Source organism: Panthera pardus, unplaced genomic scaffold, assembly GCF_024362965.1.
Source record: "Panthera pardus isolate Hobbes unplaced genomic scaffold, ASM2436296v1 HiC_scaffold_17, whole genome shotgun sequence".
NCBI classification, from domain to species: Eukaryota; Metazoa; Chordata; class Mammalia; order Carnivora; family Felidae; genus Panthera; species Panthera pardus.
Window position 1 is genome coordinate 47,117,747 of NW_026526732.1, and position 18,588 is coordinate 47,136,334.

Below are 18,588 nucleotides of genomic sequence, written 5' to 3' on the forward strand. Positions count from 1 at the left end.
GATGAAAAAAGGTAGGAACTCAATGGTTCTTTCCCAATTGCTATTTGTCCAATAACAAATACCTAAACACTTTAATTAGCCTTTTTATTTCCCCTATGGCGGCAAAATAATCCTCCTCATCTATGTGGGGGAAACAAATCTGTGCTGGGAACATAGCAAGACAAAAACCTCCCTGGGCTAGTCTGTTTGTCCAAGAGTATGGATTTTGGCAGCTGCTTTAAGAGTTGGGCTCCCTGATGAGGGCGCTGGTCTCTTTTGGGTGTGGGAAAGGAGAGGTAGAGAGGCCGGGAATCTCTTTTAAATCACAGACGAAAGGAAACCAGGAAGTAAGGAGGAATTATTTCAGTCTGCTCATAGCTCAGGATGTTAAAGGCAGTAACCTCAGCTGGTTGGTTAATCATTAGCAAAAAGGAAAGAGCAGCGGAGGTCAGGACTGGCCAAACCACAGAGACGGACTTGAAGCAGGGAGAGAGCTCCTGGAAGAGGCAAGATGTGATCTTACCTGGTGTTAACCTCTTTCTTGTATTAACTTTTCCTTGGGACGTAAAGCAAGATGACTCTTTTCTGTTCCCAGACATTTGTCTAAATAAAGCCCTCTTAATTTTGTTTTTGCTGTGGGATTCCTAAGCAGACCAGAAGAAAAGGCATCTTCCCTGAGCGGCTGCCCAGCTCCTGCTCAGTTTTGCTCTAGGGCAGCCGCTCTGGCCACAAAAAGCAAGCAGGTGAGTGTCCCCAAGCGGGGCTCGCCGCAGGCAGATCTGCCCCATTGTTGTGAAACAGGGCTTTGCACGCTCTCCGCAGCCAGGGGAATTGGTGCTGACTTCCAAGTTGCCCCGTGGAAGAAGAGAAAGTGGATCTGCAGAGACTGAAAGGAGAGGGAGAAGCCCCTCTCCTCTCCTCCCTCCCAGGGCACCATGGGCAACATTTGTGTGAGGTTCTTGACGTACTTGAAGCCCTGTCTCCCATGCCTGTTCCAGGAGGCCGACAAGCCGGTGGTGATTGAGAACCCAGTGGCCCGCTGCTCCCCTGATGCTTGCAGGTCACAGAGTCAGGAGCTCAGGAGAAGCGGTGGTCACTACTTTGTGGCTCTGTTTGATTACCAGGCTCGGACTGCAGAGGACCTGAGCTTCCGCGCGGGCGACAAGCTCCAAGTCCTGGACACTTCCCAGGAGGGCTGGTGGTTCGCCAGGCACTTGGAGAAAAGGGTAGATAGCTCTGGCCAGCTGCTGCAGGGCTATATTCCTTCTAACTATGTGGCTGAGGACAGGAGCCTGCAGGCAGAGCCGTGAGTAGTACAAACCCATACTTTATTTCTCAACTCTCTGAGGGTGGGTAATGAGTTTTCCTTCTTATCTGCAACCCCCTAATTTCCAAAGAGCTACCCAGAAAGTATGAGGAAGTACTGGCAAGAACCTTTTAATTGAAACACACCTCTACTGTTAAGAGTGAAACTGGCAGGTAATTGTTGTTGAAATGACTTCTATTACCATATGTATACCCGTGGGCCCTGGGTGTTCATCAACATTAACAAACGGTGCATCTAATACTCTACCTTTTCTTTGGCTGTAAAATATGTCTGACTTTAAAAAGAGAACTGCATTTCATTTGTAGGTATATCATATATATAAATCACACCTTCAAATCTAAAGTTCAGCTCTCTCTCTTTTAAAACTTTTGAAGCATCAACGCCCAACTCTAACTCTAATTTTAATCCCTTTTCATTCTGTTAGACACACAGAGAGCCAATTAACATCAGGGTAGCATTTAGAAGATGGTAATTTTTCACTGCATTTTCCCAGTGAAATAATGACTAGACGTTTTTCTTTGAGTTCCAGATATGGACTTAGGCTACCCAAATTGTGATAATTTGGGGTTTTATTATGATTAGAAACTGACCAGCTATAGATATTTAGTAAGTTTTAACAACAACAAAAAAAATATAATGGCTGTATTTCCCCAGAGGAGGAGATAATGACTAATCTGATATTTGGAAAAAAAATTCTATGATTATGGTGGACCCACAGAGGAAAATTTTATATACACCCATCCATCCATCCATGCAAGTGCCAGGCACAGCAGAGGCATGGTAAGTGGAGGAGGGGTAGGTTATGCTAGTGGTGGTTGAACATAAAGTAGATAAAGCACAGTCTTGACAATGGATACTTGAGGTTTGGTGGGTTGAGAAGCAATTGGGGACTATTACTGGCCCTAACTTTGTTACTGCCTGGTTCCAGTGAAACCCAAGACTGGGAATGTCTCCCAGGACTTATTTTATGGAATGTATCTTGGTAGAGGAACCACTGAGGATGCACTTATTTTCTCATATGTTTCTCTTTTTTATGAGAATTGCAGCATCCTTTACTGACCTAAGGAATAAAATGGCAAGGAAGTGCCAATCAGGCAGTATTGCTGCATTCCAAACTCAAATACAAATACAAAAGGAAGGTTGGTAATTTTTGAGATTCTTTCCAACACTAGGAACCTATATGTGTTAAAAAAAAAAAGGGGGGTCTTATTTTATGCCTAAATAGAAATGAATTGAAATCTAGACTTTTGATGAATGGAATTGATCAATTCTCAAATGAGAAAATCATCTGTTTGAACATGTATTTTCTGTGATAATCTATAGGAAATATCTTTATTTATTCACCAAATGCTTGCTTATGTGCATTTATGTTTTCACTACTATATGATTTATGGATATGGTATGATAATGTATGGTATTATGTATGTTTTAAATTCAGCAAAACATATGCATACTAGACAAATAAATACTAGAATATTAATACTAGAGCCTTGAATTCATAATCTAATATTTTTATCATTCTATTTGTTTATTTTTTTCATCATGATAAGTGGACTCTTTAATTCCCATCTCCTATTTCCCCCATCTCCCCATCCACCTCCCCTCTGGTAACAACCAGTTTGTTCTCTATAGTTAAGAGTCTGTTTCTTGGTTTGTCTTTCTCTTTTTTTCTTTGCTTTTCTCTTCTGTTTCATAAATTTCATATGAATGAGATCATATGGTACCTGTCTTCCTCTGACTGATTGCACTTACATTATACTCTCTAGCTCTATCCATGTTGCAAATGGCAAGATTTCATTCTTTTCATGGGTGAATAATATGCCATTATATAAATGTATGAGATATATGTATATATACATATGTACATGTACATATGTATATATATGCATATACATGTATATGTATATATATGTATATATATACATATATCTCAGATACATATATCATATCTTTATCCATTCATTTATTGATGGATACTTGGGCTGCTTCCATAGTTTGGCTATTATAAATAATGCTGCAATAAATAAAGGAGTGCATGTATCCCTTTGAATTAGTGTTTTTGTATTTTTTGGGTAAGTACACAGTAGTATGATTACTACATTGTAGGATAGTTTTATTTTTAGTTATTTGAGGAAGCTCCATACTGTTTTCCACAGTGGCTTCACCAGTTTGCATTCCCACCAGCTCTGCAAAAGAGTTCCTTTTTCTCTACAACTAGGCCAACATTTGTTGTTTCTTGAGTTTTTGGTTTTATCCATTCTGACAGGTATGAGGTAATATCTCATTGTAGTTTTGATTTGCATTTTCCTGATGATGAGTGATGTTGAGCATCTTTTCATGTGTCTGTGGGCCATCTGTGTGTCTTTTTTGGAGAAATGTCTGTTCATGTTTTCTACCCATTTTTAATTGAATGATTTTTTGGGGGGGTACTGAGTTGTATCAATTCTTTGTATATTTTGGATACTAACCTTTTATCAGATATGTCATTTGCAAATATCTTCTCCCATTCACTAAGTTGCCTTTTAGTTTTGTTGATTTTTTCCTTTGCTGTGCAGAAACTTTTTATTTGATGTAGTCCTAATAGGTTATTTTTGCTTTTATTTCCCTTGCTTCAGGACACATATCTAGAAAAATGTTGCTAGGGCCAGTGTCAGAGAGATAACTACCTGTGGTCTTTTCTAGGATTTTTATGGTTTCAGGTCTCACATTTTGGTCTTTAATCCATTTTGAATTTATTTTTGTGTATGGTGAAAGAAAGTGGTCCAGTTTCATTCTTTTGCATGTGGCTGTCTAGTTTTTCCAACAATATTTGTTGAAGAGACTGTCTTTTTCCCATTGTATCTTCATTTCTCCTTTGTCAAAGGTTAATTGACCACATAAATGTGGGTTTATTTTTGGGTTTTCTATTTGATTCCAATGATTTATGTATCTGCTTTTTGCCAGTACCATATTATTTTAATTTTTGTTTTTCTTTTTCAAGACTTCTTTGGCTATTCGAGGTCTTTTTTGGTTCCATACAAATTTTAGAGTTGCTTGTTCTAGTTCTGTGAAAAATGCTGTTGGTATTTTGATAGGGGTTGCATTGTATGTGTAGACTGCTTTGGGTAGTAGAGATATTTTAACAACATTTGTTCTTCCAACCCATGAGCGTGGAATGCCTTTTCATTTCTACATGTCATCTTGGATTTCTTTTCTCAGTGTTTTATTGTTTTATATTTGCAAATGACATGATACTATATATAGAAAGCTCTAAAGACTCCACCAAAAAAACCCCACTAGAACTGATAAATGAATTCAGTAAGGTCGCAGGATACAAAATCAATGCATAGAAATCTGTTGCATTCCTATACACTAATAATGAAGCAGCAGAAGGTGAAATTAAGAAGACAATCCCATTTACAATTGCACCAAAAACAATAATATATCTAGAAATAAACTTAACCAAAGAGGTGAGAGACCCGTTCTCTGAAAACCATAATGTACTAATTTTACATACATTCAATTCATATTAATGCTTAGGTTCTCTGTTTGCTCATCTGTAAGGTCCCTGATTTCACACAGATCTCTGGATTCTCTGATTGTCTGGAAACATGAGGTTTTTTTTTTTGTTTTTTTTTTTTGTGGAACATGAGCTCTTAATGTTTCATATGTAGTGGTTTAGCTACATACTTGACAGACAATGCTGAGGAAAGCAAGTAAACTGAAATAAAATAAGCAATTCAAAAGTGATAACTTTCTGGGTAACAGGCTCAAACACAGTGTCCTTGCTTATTTGGATTCTATTTGCCTAACAAACACAAAATAAGACAACTAAAATATTGTGACTATTTTTTATTCTTATGGGCTATCTGTAACCAAGAATACTTTTCTTTGATGCACATAATTCCTGACCTCATTCCTCTTGGAATTTGTTCTCAGCAGTGTTCCAATGTGTCACTACCAACCTATATCTTGGGATCTTCATCCACTGGAATAAAAACTTGTTGCCCAGATGTTGCCACTGGGCCTCCTGCTTAGTTCAGGCCATTTCTTTTCTTTCAAGTGTACACCATGGCCTTCATCTATGATCCTAGGTTGTTAATGAGGGTGCTTGCCACCAAAAGGCTAAATTCCTTCAATACTTTTAGTGCAGGGAGCTGTCACCTCTAGAATTCTAGTCCATTTCAGGTAGTGGTGATTTTAACTTAACAATTAAGCAGTTAACAGTCTTATGAGTGAAAGTGTCCGAGTGGCCCACACAGTGCCTTAATACTTGGGGAGTTGCACAAAGATGTCTTTTAATGTCTTTTTTCATTGAGATTTTCAAAGTTATACTTCATTTTTTACTTTCAAATACTGTGGAAGTTAATGTAGGTTTTTTTGTTTTTTGTTTTTTTTTACGATGAGCTCAGAATATAGTATTAACATTATTATTTACATTTACATATGTGAGATTAGAGGCAATGGGAAACCAGTGAGAATTAAGTCATCTAATTTCTAATTAGATTAGTTAAACGCAATGCCTATTAGTATTCATTTGTTTGTGTCTTTATTCTTGAGTTGTCATAATAAGAAAACAATGCAAATACTTTTGGAGTTATTAGTGTCAGGGCAAACCAGTTGAAAGTTTTAGCATTTGGCTTTTTTTTTTTTTTTTTAATACTAAGAAGTAGAGATGTTAAAAAAAGAACTATAGTATTGTTAAAAGATAAACCAATTTAATACTTGGTTGTTATTCAACTTAGAAGTGCTTTACCTTTTCTGAATATCTTACGTTAAGTGATATAATAAACCCGTTCTTAATGACTTATTTTGTCTCTAGGAAGAATCATTGTATTTACCTCATCTTCAGTTTGAATTCCTATATTCTTTCATAGATGAGTGTTTTTGTTCAACATTTCAACATGGAATTTCTCAAAACCCTTACTCTTAGTGTCTGATTACTCAGAACTCCCTTTATATTTTTTATTCGCAGTGTTTTTAGAGATATAAAGTTCATCCAGAAAATAATGGTATGGAAATTACACATAAATCTTCAAGCCAAGAACAATGGCTTTAAGTTCTATGACTTTATTGTAAAAAAGTTTAATGCAATATAGTGATGAAAAGCAAAATAATCAGCAATTGTGTAATTTACACGTAGCATCATTTATCTACAGGGGGTTTAAAAAGTTGTTTGCCTGATTGTTAAGCGTATATAAAAGTGTGGGAAAGCATTTAGTGAAAAGTTTCTTCTCCTTCTATTATTGCCATGTAAAGGCAGATTATTTCCAGTTCCTCTCCTATTCATCATGCTATGAACTGCTTTGAAAAAAAATATTTGTAATTTATAATTTTGTTGGTAGTTTATGCTATGAAATAAAAGTGTTAGAATTTTATGAAGTATAAAGGTAAGAGAACTTCTTTCTATCCATTTAGGACATATTTTCCTAATTGTGCTCCTTTTTAATGTGTCAACTAGAGTTATGTCAAAATTTCATCTAACTTATGGTCATTGCCATTGTTTGGCTTGAAGAAAATACTAAGAAATAAAATGGTATGTTCTTAGGAAGAGAATTCTTTTACCCCACCATTTAAAAATAGAATTGGAGCCTCATTATTTGGTTATTTGAATACTGCTAAATTTAATAACTATCCAATACAAGTTGTACATAGTGTTCCTAGTTATTTTCAAACTAGGTATCCGTAGACTTCTTTCTCAGCTGAGAAATGAAGCCACCTTTTGATCTTGTTAGTTAAAGGTAGAGTAACAATGTGGTTTAAAAATTAAAATTATTATAAATAAATACATACATACATACATACATATATACATACATACATACATACATAAAGGCATCAGAATATATAGATTTTGAGTATAATTTGGCATACAATGTAACATTAGTTGCAGGTGTACAAGATAGTGATTGGACAAGTTTATATATTATGTTCTGTTGACCACAAGTGTAGCTACCATCTGTCCCCATATGTCCCCATTTTAATACCATTTACTATATTTTTATGCTGTGTCTTTTATCCCCGTTATTTATTCATTTCATCACCGGAAACCTGTATCTCCCACTCCCCTGCACCCATTTTGCCCAACCCCTATCTTCCTCCCCTCTGGCAGCCATCAGTGTGTTTTCTGTACTTATAGGTCTGATTCTGTTTTTTTATTTTTTCATTTGTTTTTCATTTTGTTTTGTTTAGATTTCACTTATGAGTGAAATCATGTGGTATTTGTCTGCTTAGTCTGACTTATTTCACTTAGCATAATACCTTCTAGGTCCATCCATGTTGTCTCAGATGGCAGGATCTCATCTTTTTATGACTGCATAATATTTCATTATATATACACACACACACACACACACACACACACACACACACCCCATAATTCTTCTCTGTTCATCTATTGATGGACACTTAGATTGCTTCCATATCTTGGTTATTATAAATAATACTGCAATAAACATAGGGGTGCATATCTTTTCAAATTAGTGTTTTCATTTTCTTTGGGTAAATACCCATTAGTGGAATTTTTTGATAATACAATATTTATATTTTAATTTTTTGAGGAACTTCCATACTATTTTCCACAGTGGCTATACCAAAGGCATCGTAATATTCACAAACCAATCTGACATATCTACTTTGAGTAGTTTAAATCACTAGAAAATCACCGACAGGCAATTCATCCTATAATTGTTCTTTTTTCCAGATCATTTATTTCTTTCCCTTTGTGATAGTTTTCAGGGAAGACTAAATGGATATATGTGGAAAATGAAAATTATTCATTTTCAGTTTCTCCCCAATAAGACAAAATATATTTAAATACCATCCTTTTAGAAGCTAAGTGAAAAAGAGGTTTCCATATAAAAGTAAAATGCATTATAAGAATACATATAGCTGTTTATCAAAGTAAATGTTTCAGATAAATCCAAAATAAGAATTTTAGGACAAATAATTTAAGTTAATTAGAAAAATGTATTACTAAGTGACTGTATTACCAATAGAATTATGATGTTTTCTCTCCTAATCCTTTATTGTGAAATAAAAATATGGTGCCAAAATAATTAATTTATAAAACATTACATCTCAGATATAATATGGTTTTTCATGTTAGTATAACTATTATGTTTATGTTAACATAACTGTGTTTCTCATAATTTGTTATGTAACAAATTTTTATGTACATTGTCACCATTTCGGGGACGAATGATAGGTAACTGCTAAATTAAAATAAATTTTATAAGAATAATGGCAAAGTTATAGAAGTGAGGAAAAGAGGATCCAACTAAACTGCATTAAAATCACAAAATTTAAGTGTAATTAATAGTTTAAAGTAATTGATAGTAATATTTGATTACAGTATTTCAAGTTATCTTTGAGAAGTAATCAAGTGACATGATATGGAATCATTAAAGTTAATAGGAATAATTCTTAATCTTTTAGTTTCTTTTAATTTATTTTATTTATTATTATTTTTTTTTTTTTTCAAGTAAGCTTTTTGCCCAGCCTGGAGCCCAGTGTGGGGCTTAGACTCATGACCCTGAGATCAAGACCTGAACTAAGATTGAGTTGGAGGCTTAACTAACTGAGCCACCTAGGCACCCAATTCTTAATCTTTTCTTTTATATAATATATATATTAAAAATTTTTTTAATGTTTATTCATTTTTGAGAGACAGAGAGACAGAGTGCAAGCGGGGGAGGGGCAGAGAGAGAGGGAGACACAGAGTCCAAAGCAGGCTCCAGGCTCTGAGCTGTTAGCACAGAGCCCCATGTGAGGCTTGAACCCACGAACCATGAGATCTTTACCAGAACTGAAGTCGGACCCTTAACCTACTGAGCCACCCAGGCGCTCCTTAATCCTTTCTAAGAAAATTGATAATACTTTGAAAGTTTCAATTGCAATATGCCATTCAAACTCTTTTCTAGTAACAGTATTGATTTTTCTTTTCAGGTTTTCAACAAGTTAATAATGATGGAAAAAATTTTATGTGAGTGAAATAACGCATAAGCTGCTATGCTTCAATCCTAAAGATTAGAACCTAGATTTCAACTTAATCAAATTCATTTTTTGAAAGAAAAATATTCTATTGGTTTTTCAAATTGGTTTTTGTTCAAGAGAATTTCTTCAAATGTTTAGTTTGTCTCTGTAGATACATCCTGATGTTGTTTTTATTTTATTTTATTTTTAATGTTTATTTACTTTTGAGAGAGGGAGAGAGAGAGAGAGAGAGAGAGAGAGAGAGAGAGAGAGTGGGGGAGGGGCAGAGAGAGAAGGAGACACAGAATCCAAAGCAGGCTCTGAGCTGTCATCACAGAGCCTGATGTGGGGCTCAAACCCACGAACCATGAGATCATGACCTGAGCTGAAGTAGGGTGTTTAACCAACTGAGCCACTTAGGTGCCCTTCCTGGTATTATTTTTTTGATAAATGAAGGTCAAGCTTCTCACCAAATTGACATTGTCAAGGTAGATACAAACTTCTATATAGTAAAGTAGGGCTAACTTTTGTTAAGCTGCTATTATGTCTTGTCCCCTAGGTCTTGAGGCTCCCAAGAGAAAACAAACAAACAAACAAACAAACAAACAAACAAACAAGGTTTTACTTCAACTAACTCTGCCTGATTATCAGCTCAGAAAATTCCCTTTGGGTTTTCCAACTCTCAGTACCACAATGAGATACCACTATGTCACAAATAAAAATCAGAGCAATCTTTGGACTTTTCTGCTGGATATTTTAACTAGGTCCAAATGTTAGTGGCACAGAGTTTCAACTGAAATATAATGTTAATTGCCCTTTTTATGTGCTTAAGAACACAGGCTGTGCAACCAGTTGATCTAGATTGGAGTTTGGCTCTGTCATGACTTGAGCAAATTATTTGACCCCTCTGCCTCAGATTTGTAAAATAGGAATGAAAATGACATCTATCTTGTAAGGTCATTATGTAACATAAATGAGATTATTTGTGCAAAAAGCATACACCACAGAGAACCTGACATATAATAAGGGCTTCATAAATGTTACCTATTATCGAATTGCATGGCTCCCCATTTACTTCTGTCTAAATAGATCATACTTTGTGCATCTCCACTCTAGCCTCAGGTCACAATATTCTTTCCCTAGAACAGGTTTCATATGCTGAACATCTTTTAGTCTTTTTTCCATACTTTCTATCACCTGCAATCTTGGGCTTCATCCACATGGTCAGACTTGTCCTGCCTGCAAACCTCTCCCTCCTCTTGTCCTGAGCAACTTTCACTCATCCTCAGTCTCACTCTGTTTGTCCTTCTCTCCCTGAAGCCTTTCTTGACGTGTTGAACTAGGTTTGGTGTTCCTGCTTAGAGCCTTTAACATTTATCATCATTGCTTATCCATTTTCTGCGAGACTATGCACTTTGGGTGTGGGAGGTGGAGAAAGGAGCCATTGCTCTGGGTCCCAGAGCTTAGTGTGGTACCTGTGCACAATAAGCACTCATGAACATTGGCTGGGTAAATGAATAATTAAATGAATGTTTGCTTATCTATAAATCTCAGATCTTTTAAAGAGCAGCTGACAAAGCCAACTTTTTTTCTTAACAGTTGCTCTCTGAGTTGTTTTTTTACCTACCAGAAATATCTAATGAGTTTCCTCACTCATGCATTGGGCATTTTGCTTTCTTTTCTCAATGAATTTTTCATGTCTCAATTTTTGGTTAGACTCATAGTCATAAGAGTATAATTTCCAGGTCCCAGAAATTAATGACTCTAATCTACTTCTGGGGGAAAAATACTTAGGGGTCACAAATTGATTTGAATATTGTCCATAGTGTAGAATGACTATCAAACCAGAAACAGATTATGAATCTCATTGAAATGGTATTCTAAAATCACAGACATGCATATTAAACTATACTGTGGTTATATTTAGAGTAAAGGAATTATTGGCCTGAGCTCTTAAATGGATAGAAAACCAAAACCCAATTTACAAAATTAATGTTGTAGGGCCAGACTTATAATTTCAGTTTTTATGCTTAACATACATAATTTCAAATTATTATGTATATGAAATATTTTTCAGTTTGTGCATGCTGAAAGTTTGATGCTTTTACTGAATATTAATAGATTTTCTCTGTCACATTCTAAAACATTATCAAACGCAATAATTATATGTTCTTTTTACTGGTTTTCTTACTGATTAACTGCTGATTTCTCTGCAGCATTTTCTGATTCCCGTTTTTAATGGGAGTTCTTAACACTTGTTAGTACTGGAAAGATTGGACCAATTTTTCTGGGGGAAGATAGTTATGCAGATTGATAGTAGCTTGAATGCTATTTTAGACCTCCTTATGGAGCTATTTTCCTGAAGCCCATAACTTTAGTATTAGTTTATGTGGATTTTTTTTTGAAGATCAACCTAACAAGAATTTTGCTAAACTTATAGATATAAATGTAGATCATGTGATCTGTATTATACCCCTTCTTGCTTTTTTGACTAATTTCAGATTCCATATGGACTGTCTCTTGTGTGTGATCTTGTCATGATTTCATTTTATTCTCCAAAGGTTCTCAATTAGATTTATTTGCTATTTAAAAATTGAATTAATTTTAGTGTTAGATTATTTAGTGTTTTTAAAAAATATTTATTTATTTTAAGACACAGAGAGAGTCAAGCGAGGGAGGGGCAGAGAGAAAGGGGGAGAGAAAATCCCAAGCAGGCTCCATGTTGTCAGCACAGAGCCCCTTGTGGGGCTTGATCTCACAAACCGTGAGATTATGACCTGAGCGGAAATCAAGAGTTTGGCACTTAACTGACTGAGCCACCCAGATGCCCCAAATTCTTTAATGTTTTTACTTATGTCTCCTTTTTTATTTATACGGAATATTTTGTAGTACCTTTAAATTCAAACTAAATTTCTCAGTTGGAGATTTTTTTATGAATTATTTGCTTTTTGAAGGGTAAAATGAGAATGCAATTCAAGAAGTGCTGTAACTAAAAACTTTTGTAATTCAAGAAATGCTAATACTAAGAGCTTTTAAACTTTATATTAGGTATCTATTTTGAAAGGTATTTAAAATCTTATATCAAAATAAGTATTTCCATTAACACAAATGTTGCATACCACATTGGCAGCATGATTTGGGCGATTCGGAAGAATCCCATATGGTTCCTATGGAAAGCCAGTATTGTTGGTAGATTTAAAGTCACTTTAATGCTCTTCCAATCTCACATATATCTTTTTTCTATTTATGAATATTAATCAATTACAACATACCAAGATTCTCATTGCAAGAGGGACATCATCCTGCAAGCTCCAGAATTGTCCTGCTTGCAAAGTCGCTTCCAGGAAGTCATCTCTGGGGGATGCCTGTGTCATTTCTGTGAAGTAGGACTCAGAACATTTTCTCCAAAATCTTCTCAGCATTTCTAGTGATTGAGAAAGATGGAGTCTATGGGATTCATGTATCCATTCACAAAATATAAACATTTTGTGTATGTTTATTTTATTAAAGGCATTCTTTTTATACAGTGGGAGATACCAAAATGGATAAGACAGTGCTCATTCTCCACAGAATTTTAACAGTCTCTGGAGGTAAGACAAATAAATCAAGAATGTATAGTGCCCGTCTGCCAAAGACCACCAGGAATACACCTGTACTGGTTTATTACTCATTGCAGGGAAGGAGAACACAGCATGGACACCAGTGGAGCATCTCAGTAAGAGCATGTTAGGAAGGATACATTATAGAGTCTGGGGTGTAATTTTGGAGAGAATTTAAAGAAGCAGGGCTTTGCTCTGGATTGACTGCTGTCAGGAGGTAAGGATAACTATATGACTGGGTATTTTAAAAAATTTTGTTGAGAAGGAGGGAGACTAGTTCAACATTAAGGCTACAATTGGTAAAGAAACAATAGTCATTTGTATTAGCCAAGATAGGTAGATATTTGGTCATTTTTGTGGTTGGACAATGTCCATGCTTTTGTGGGTATTCAGATGTGATTAAGAGTGATCTGATCTTGTTTTTGACTTGATCCATCATGGTTACAGGGTGGCCTCGTCTGATGTTGATGTTCTGTGAGACTGTTTATGTTCAACAGAAGAACACCAAGGCCTAGTTATAAGTGCCAGGCCGGCTCTTGGATGTCAGGGGGCTTTTATTTCTCTTTCTCAGCTAGTATAAGACAGATGCTGATACATGCCATAAGGGCAGCACAGACTGTCATGTAGCTTGCACTTCAAAAAATAATTATTTAATGGAATGAAGAAGCAAATACGTGGATCAGTACTGCTTTGGGAAAAAAAATCACACCATTCTTTTAGGGTTTAGCTGATAAGACCCTTTCCTAATTTTTCCTACCTTCATAGGAAGAATTCATAATTTGTTCTTCCTATAATTTTGTATTTCTTGTTAGTAGAATAATGGATGTAAAGATGGAATTTTGCAGGCGTTATAAGAGGTGTTATAGATGTGACAGGAATAAGAATCGCAGAGTATTATAGACTTCACAAGGGTTATAAGAACCAGACAGTGAGAATCTAACTAACAGGAGAATGGGCTGAAGATCAATTCTTTAGAAATGCTCATGGTTTTGGTTAAGTGCGGTGAGTGTATAGATTACAGTAATGGTTCCATTCGTTCACACCCTCTTGCATCCACATTCTTGGGAAGTCTCCTCCCACACAAGCTCTCAATTTGGCCAATTAACTTCTTTTGGTCAATAGAACAATAGGAAATGTGACAAATACAGAGACTGAAAAGTGCTTGCTTGTTGGGACTTGCTTTCTTATTGCCCTTGGAGTTCTGCGGCTACCTTGAGAAAATCCCAGGCAAAAACCCTGGAGGGTGAGAGACCAGGTGAAGAGAGGCCTTATTTGTCCCACCTGACTTTCTAGCTGACTGGAGACTCATGGTCAAGCCTAGCTAAGATCAGCCGAGCCTGTTCCAAATCACTCCCAAATTAGATTTGTGAGTTAACTATATAGTTGTTTTGAAGCAAAACCTAACTAATCCAAGGAAGAAGAGCCCCTGAAAGAAGCAGTCAAGAATTCATGAAAGTAGAAAAAAAAACAAAGGGCATATTTTTCAAAACAGGGAGATAGAATGTCAAGAAAGAGATTTGCGGCCAAATGCTAAAGAAAGATCAGAGTAACAAGAAAGGGGTAAAAACTATTAGAATTGCTTGGAGATTACTGATAACACTAACACGAAGTTTTATAAAGTAATCATGGATGATGTCATGAGATAAAGAGAGTTTAATGAGGAACTTCATGTTCTGTCTAGGACTCTGCTCTGGGAGGGTTAGGCTGGGCTGAGCCATAGGAAAGAGTATTATATTATATGGCTCTACACACGTGACTTGGGTACATCCTGAAATTCAGCGAAGGGAAAGCAAAATCAAAAGAGGCAGTGGAACCCAGCTGCCTACATCTCTGAACAGAGCATGTATGGTCCTAAGGACTGTGTCTGATTGGCTGGGACTTACCGAAGGTTTCACCCTCCATAGGGCATCAAAGTTAGTGGTAGCTTTTCAACATCCTCTGGTGGGTTTGGATATTTGGCATTTGGAGGGTAGGGTAGAGTGGGCATAGGCTGAGGGTTCATCTTTAGTGTGGTTGGTTTGGCCTTCTCAAAATTGTTGGAAAAATTAATGAGTTTTTCTCTTTGGTGCCACACACCTAAAGTTTTTGGGTCATGTGGGAAGATTGAACTAATTCTAGGTCTTAAAGTAGAGGCAGCAAATATATGTAACTTTTAAAGAAGTTTGTGAAGGAAAGGAGAGATACAGAATAGTGTGTTAAGGAGGCCTAATGAGAAGAACCTACTTGGAAATACTGAGTCAATTTAACAGCTCCTTAAAAATGCTTCAATACTTAATTATATACCTTACATCTACATTTTTATTTTATTTTTGCATCTACATTTTTAATACTCACTTTCTATGGCATAGTAGTAGTACTATTTTACAAAATAAAAAGAATGACTCAGATCCATTTATTCCAGTAATGTTTTATATATAAAAAGCAATACGTGGTCCTCTTTGCATTTTTCTAGAAGACAGATGGGGATTGTGTTAGGTAAGCCCTGACTGTCTTCTATTGTATATTACAGTTGTAGGATAGTCCTCTGTTTAGCTTCAGGCTATTATAGTACAGTGAATACAGTGATGTTTCAGATAAAAGCAATACAAAAGTGACTCAATGTCTTTTATCTGTATTATGCAATAGTTTATAGGAAAACAGGTAGATACTGGGTTTGCTCCTGAATCACTTTGAACTCTGTGCTCTCTCTCATTACAATCCTAACTTAAGGGGTGCCTGGGTGGTCAGTTGGTTGAGCGGCCGACTTGGGCTCAGGTCATGATCTCATAGTCCGTGAGTTTGAGCCCCGCGTTGGGTTCTGTGCTGGCAGCTCAGAGCCTGGAGGCTGCTTTGGATTCTGTGTCTTCTTCTCTCTCTGACCCTCCCCCGTTTGCGCTCTGTCTCTATTTTGAGAGAGACAGAGAGACAGAGCACAACTAGAGGGGCAAATAGAGAAGGAAACACAGAATCCAAAGCAGGTTCCAGGCTCTGAGCTGTCAGCACAGAGCCTGATGCAGGGCTTGAACCCACCAACCTTGAGGTCATGACCTGAGCTGAAGTTGGACGTTTTACCTACTGACTGAGCCACCAATGTGCCCCCAAATGCCTATTAATAAGAGGGGATAATTTGTGGTTTATTTATTCAGTAGAGTATTAGACAATAGTGAAAATAATGAATTAAGTGGCATGTAACAGCATGGATGAATTTTGGAAGCATAATGTTGAGTGAAAAGAAAATTTCAAGAGATTGCATATAATAAGATTCTATTTTATAAAGTCTACAAATAAGGAAAAACAAATAATATATTGTTTGGGTAGGCATGCAGGTTAGTAAAGTATAAAATAAAGTAAGGGAATGATAAACAGTAGCTATTGTATTTTCTCATCTGAGTATTATAAATTCCATACTTCTGCAAAACACTTAAATGCTTAGAAGTCACTTAGGTCATGAGACATAAAGGGTAGCAAATATGCTGGCCAAAAGGCCACATACAAATATTGTGATTGAACATATATAGTTCATGATTTACCTTCCTCATAAAACTACTTTCACTGAATTATCCTTTAATATTACCCCCCTAACATAAATAAGAAAGATATAAAAACATATAGCTTTTGCAATTTCTGTTGTCATTATACACTATGATTTTGAAGATACTCTTCCCTCAAATTTCAATGACAAGAATCCTTAACTTGTAGACTATAGACTCTTAGAGATAGGCTTAAGACAATCATGAATCCTCTGAAACGCTGTGTAATATTTGTGTGATGTAGGGGCACCTGGATGGCTCAGTTGGTTAAGCATCCAACTCTTGATTTCGGCTTAGGTCATGATCTCAGTGTCATGAGATCAATCCTTCATTGGGCTCCACATTGGGCATGGAGACTCCTTAAGATTCTTTCTCTCCCTCTCCCTTTGGCCCTCCCCCTGTTCATGATCTCTCTCTGTCTTAAAAAGAAAAGAAATTTATGTGATGTATATTTGTACATTTTCTAGGATAAGGGGTTATAGGTTTTATAATGTTCTAAAAGGAACCATGTTAAAAAAGCATACAAATCTGTATTATAAAGTTAGCAAAGGCACAGTTTGTTTGTTCCTCTTGAAAAATTGATTTACTTCCTTATAGCAGATAAGAATTTTATTACATATCACATTTTTTTTTAATTAAGTACCATGAAGCTCAGAGTCCAGTTAAATGCTTGTTCACAATAACCATATTTGACCTTAAGTCTGGCTTATTTTCTTCCTTCTTTTTCTCTCTCTCCTTTTTTTTAGAATCCTTTGGTTCTTATACTATAGAACAAGTACTGAGTTTTGTAGGGGTCTGTTATTATAACCTACTTTATTACATAAATAATAATTATCATTCTAGACATGTTTTATATTTTAAAACCTTAACTTATAAAGAAAAAGTAATTTTGTATCTTTATATACTAATTAAGAATACATTTTTAAATGGTCTTTCTGAGTTTAGTTGAGAGACTAATTCTAAGGCAACATGACAGGTTATTGGGTAGATTACAATGAACAACTATTGGCCGAAACTCTACCTAGCCACTCCTTTATCTTGCTCCCAATTTTTCCCCCCTCATTCTAACACTAGTTGGTGGTGTCTCTCCTGCCTCTTACCTTGTTTGTTTCCTTCTCTGTTTCAACCAGGCATACATCTTTGTTTGCTGGAGAATTTCACACAATTTCCCCGCCCTTTCTACTTGTTTCCAGAATTGTAGTCAGTGTGTGTTTGTGCACATGTAATTCAATCTGGTTATCTCTTGATCTGCAGAGTGAGGCAGGAAAGTGCCCTCAATAGGGGCTTCAAACCTGTGTGAGACCCACATGCATTTGAGGAGAAACACACAAGGAACAAAGAGAAGAATTGAAACAAAGGGAAGGAGGGGACTCAGTGGTTTAAAATGTGGGTAAAAAGAGCAGATGAATTTTTAATAAACATCGCAAAAGAAGATGTAAGGAACAAACAGAAGATCCCATGAGCAAAAATGAGCAAAGATAAACACCAGTATAAAGCTGGTGTTTAAGGAAATTAAATGAAGTGAGACTGTGAGAAAGTAGGAGAAAGGAAATTGGTGAGCAGGTCGATAATAGCATGGCCTGGTTTGTAGTTGAGGGAAGACTAGATACAGATACCTTGCTGAGAATGGAAATAAGTTGGACAAATGTGGGCACGTAGGAAAGTTCATGATTCTAGGCTTATGTTATTTTAACTGTGTTTAAAAAATTATCCCTGTGCTTTTACATTTGTGTTACATAAACATTTATACTGAGGAGACTATATAATAAGATGAGGTTTTTCAACTCAGGCTTTACTTTTGGGTCCACAGTGAGAAAAATAAAATGCCAATTACTGTCAACCAAAGTGACTTAAACCCTTTTCTTCATTCTACCCTCTTTTTGCCATCCAGTGATATAGTACACTTCAGTGTTGATTATCTTTCACAAGGCAAAAAGAAAACAACTGACAAAAATACATACATTTATTGTACAAAAAATAAAACCAAGTACACGACTTCTGGGACCTAAAAATGAATTGACCTCCTGTACTGTGGACAAATTGGGTTAAAGCAACTTCACAGTGATATAAGAAGGCTTTAACATTCAGTAATGGAAAATTAACTGTATAGGCAAGGTGGTAAAACAAGGCTTTTGTAGGGAATTAAAAGAAGTTAGTAGCCTTCCTTGGCCCCCAGTGATTTAGAAAGTCTCACAAAGAAAAGTACTGACACATTTGGGTG

General features: G+C 36.0%; 1 protein-coding gene across 1 annotated transcript in view; it reads left to right on the forward strand.

The window, feature by feature from the left end:
• Positions 1-343: 343 nt before the first annotated feature.
• The window catches only part of FRK (fyn related Src family tyrosine kinase), a 107,774-nt gene continuing 89,529 nt past the window's right edge, over positions 344-18,588 (forward strand). Inside the window, exon 1 of the mRNA XM_053904552.1 lies at positions 344-1,285. Coding sequence (XP_053760527.1) covers positions 915-1,285 — 371 coding nt within the window. The 5' untranslated portion in view covers positions 344-914. The remainder of the gene's footprint in view (positions 1,286-18,588) is intronic.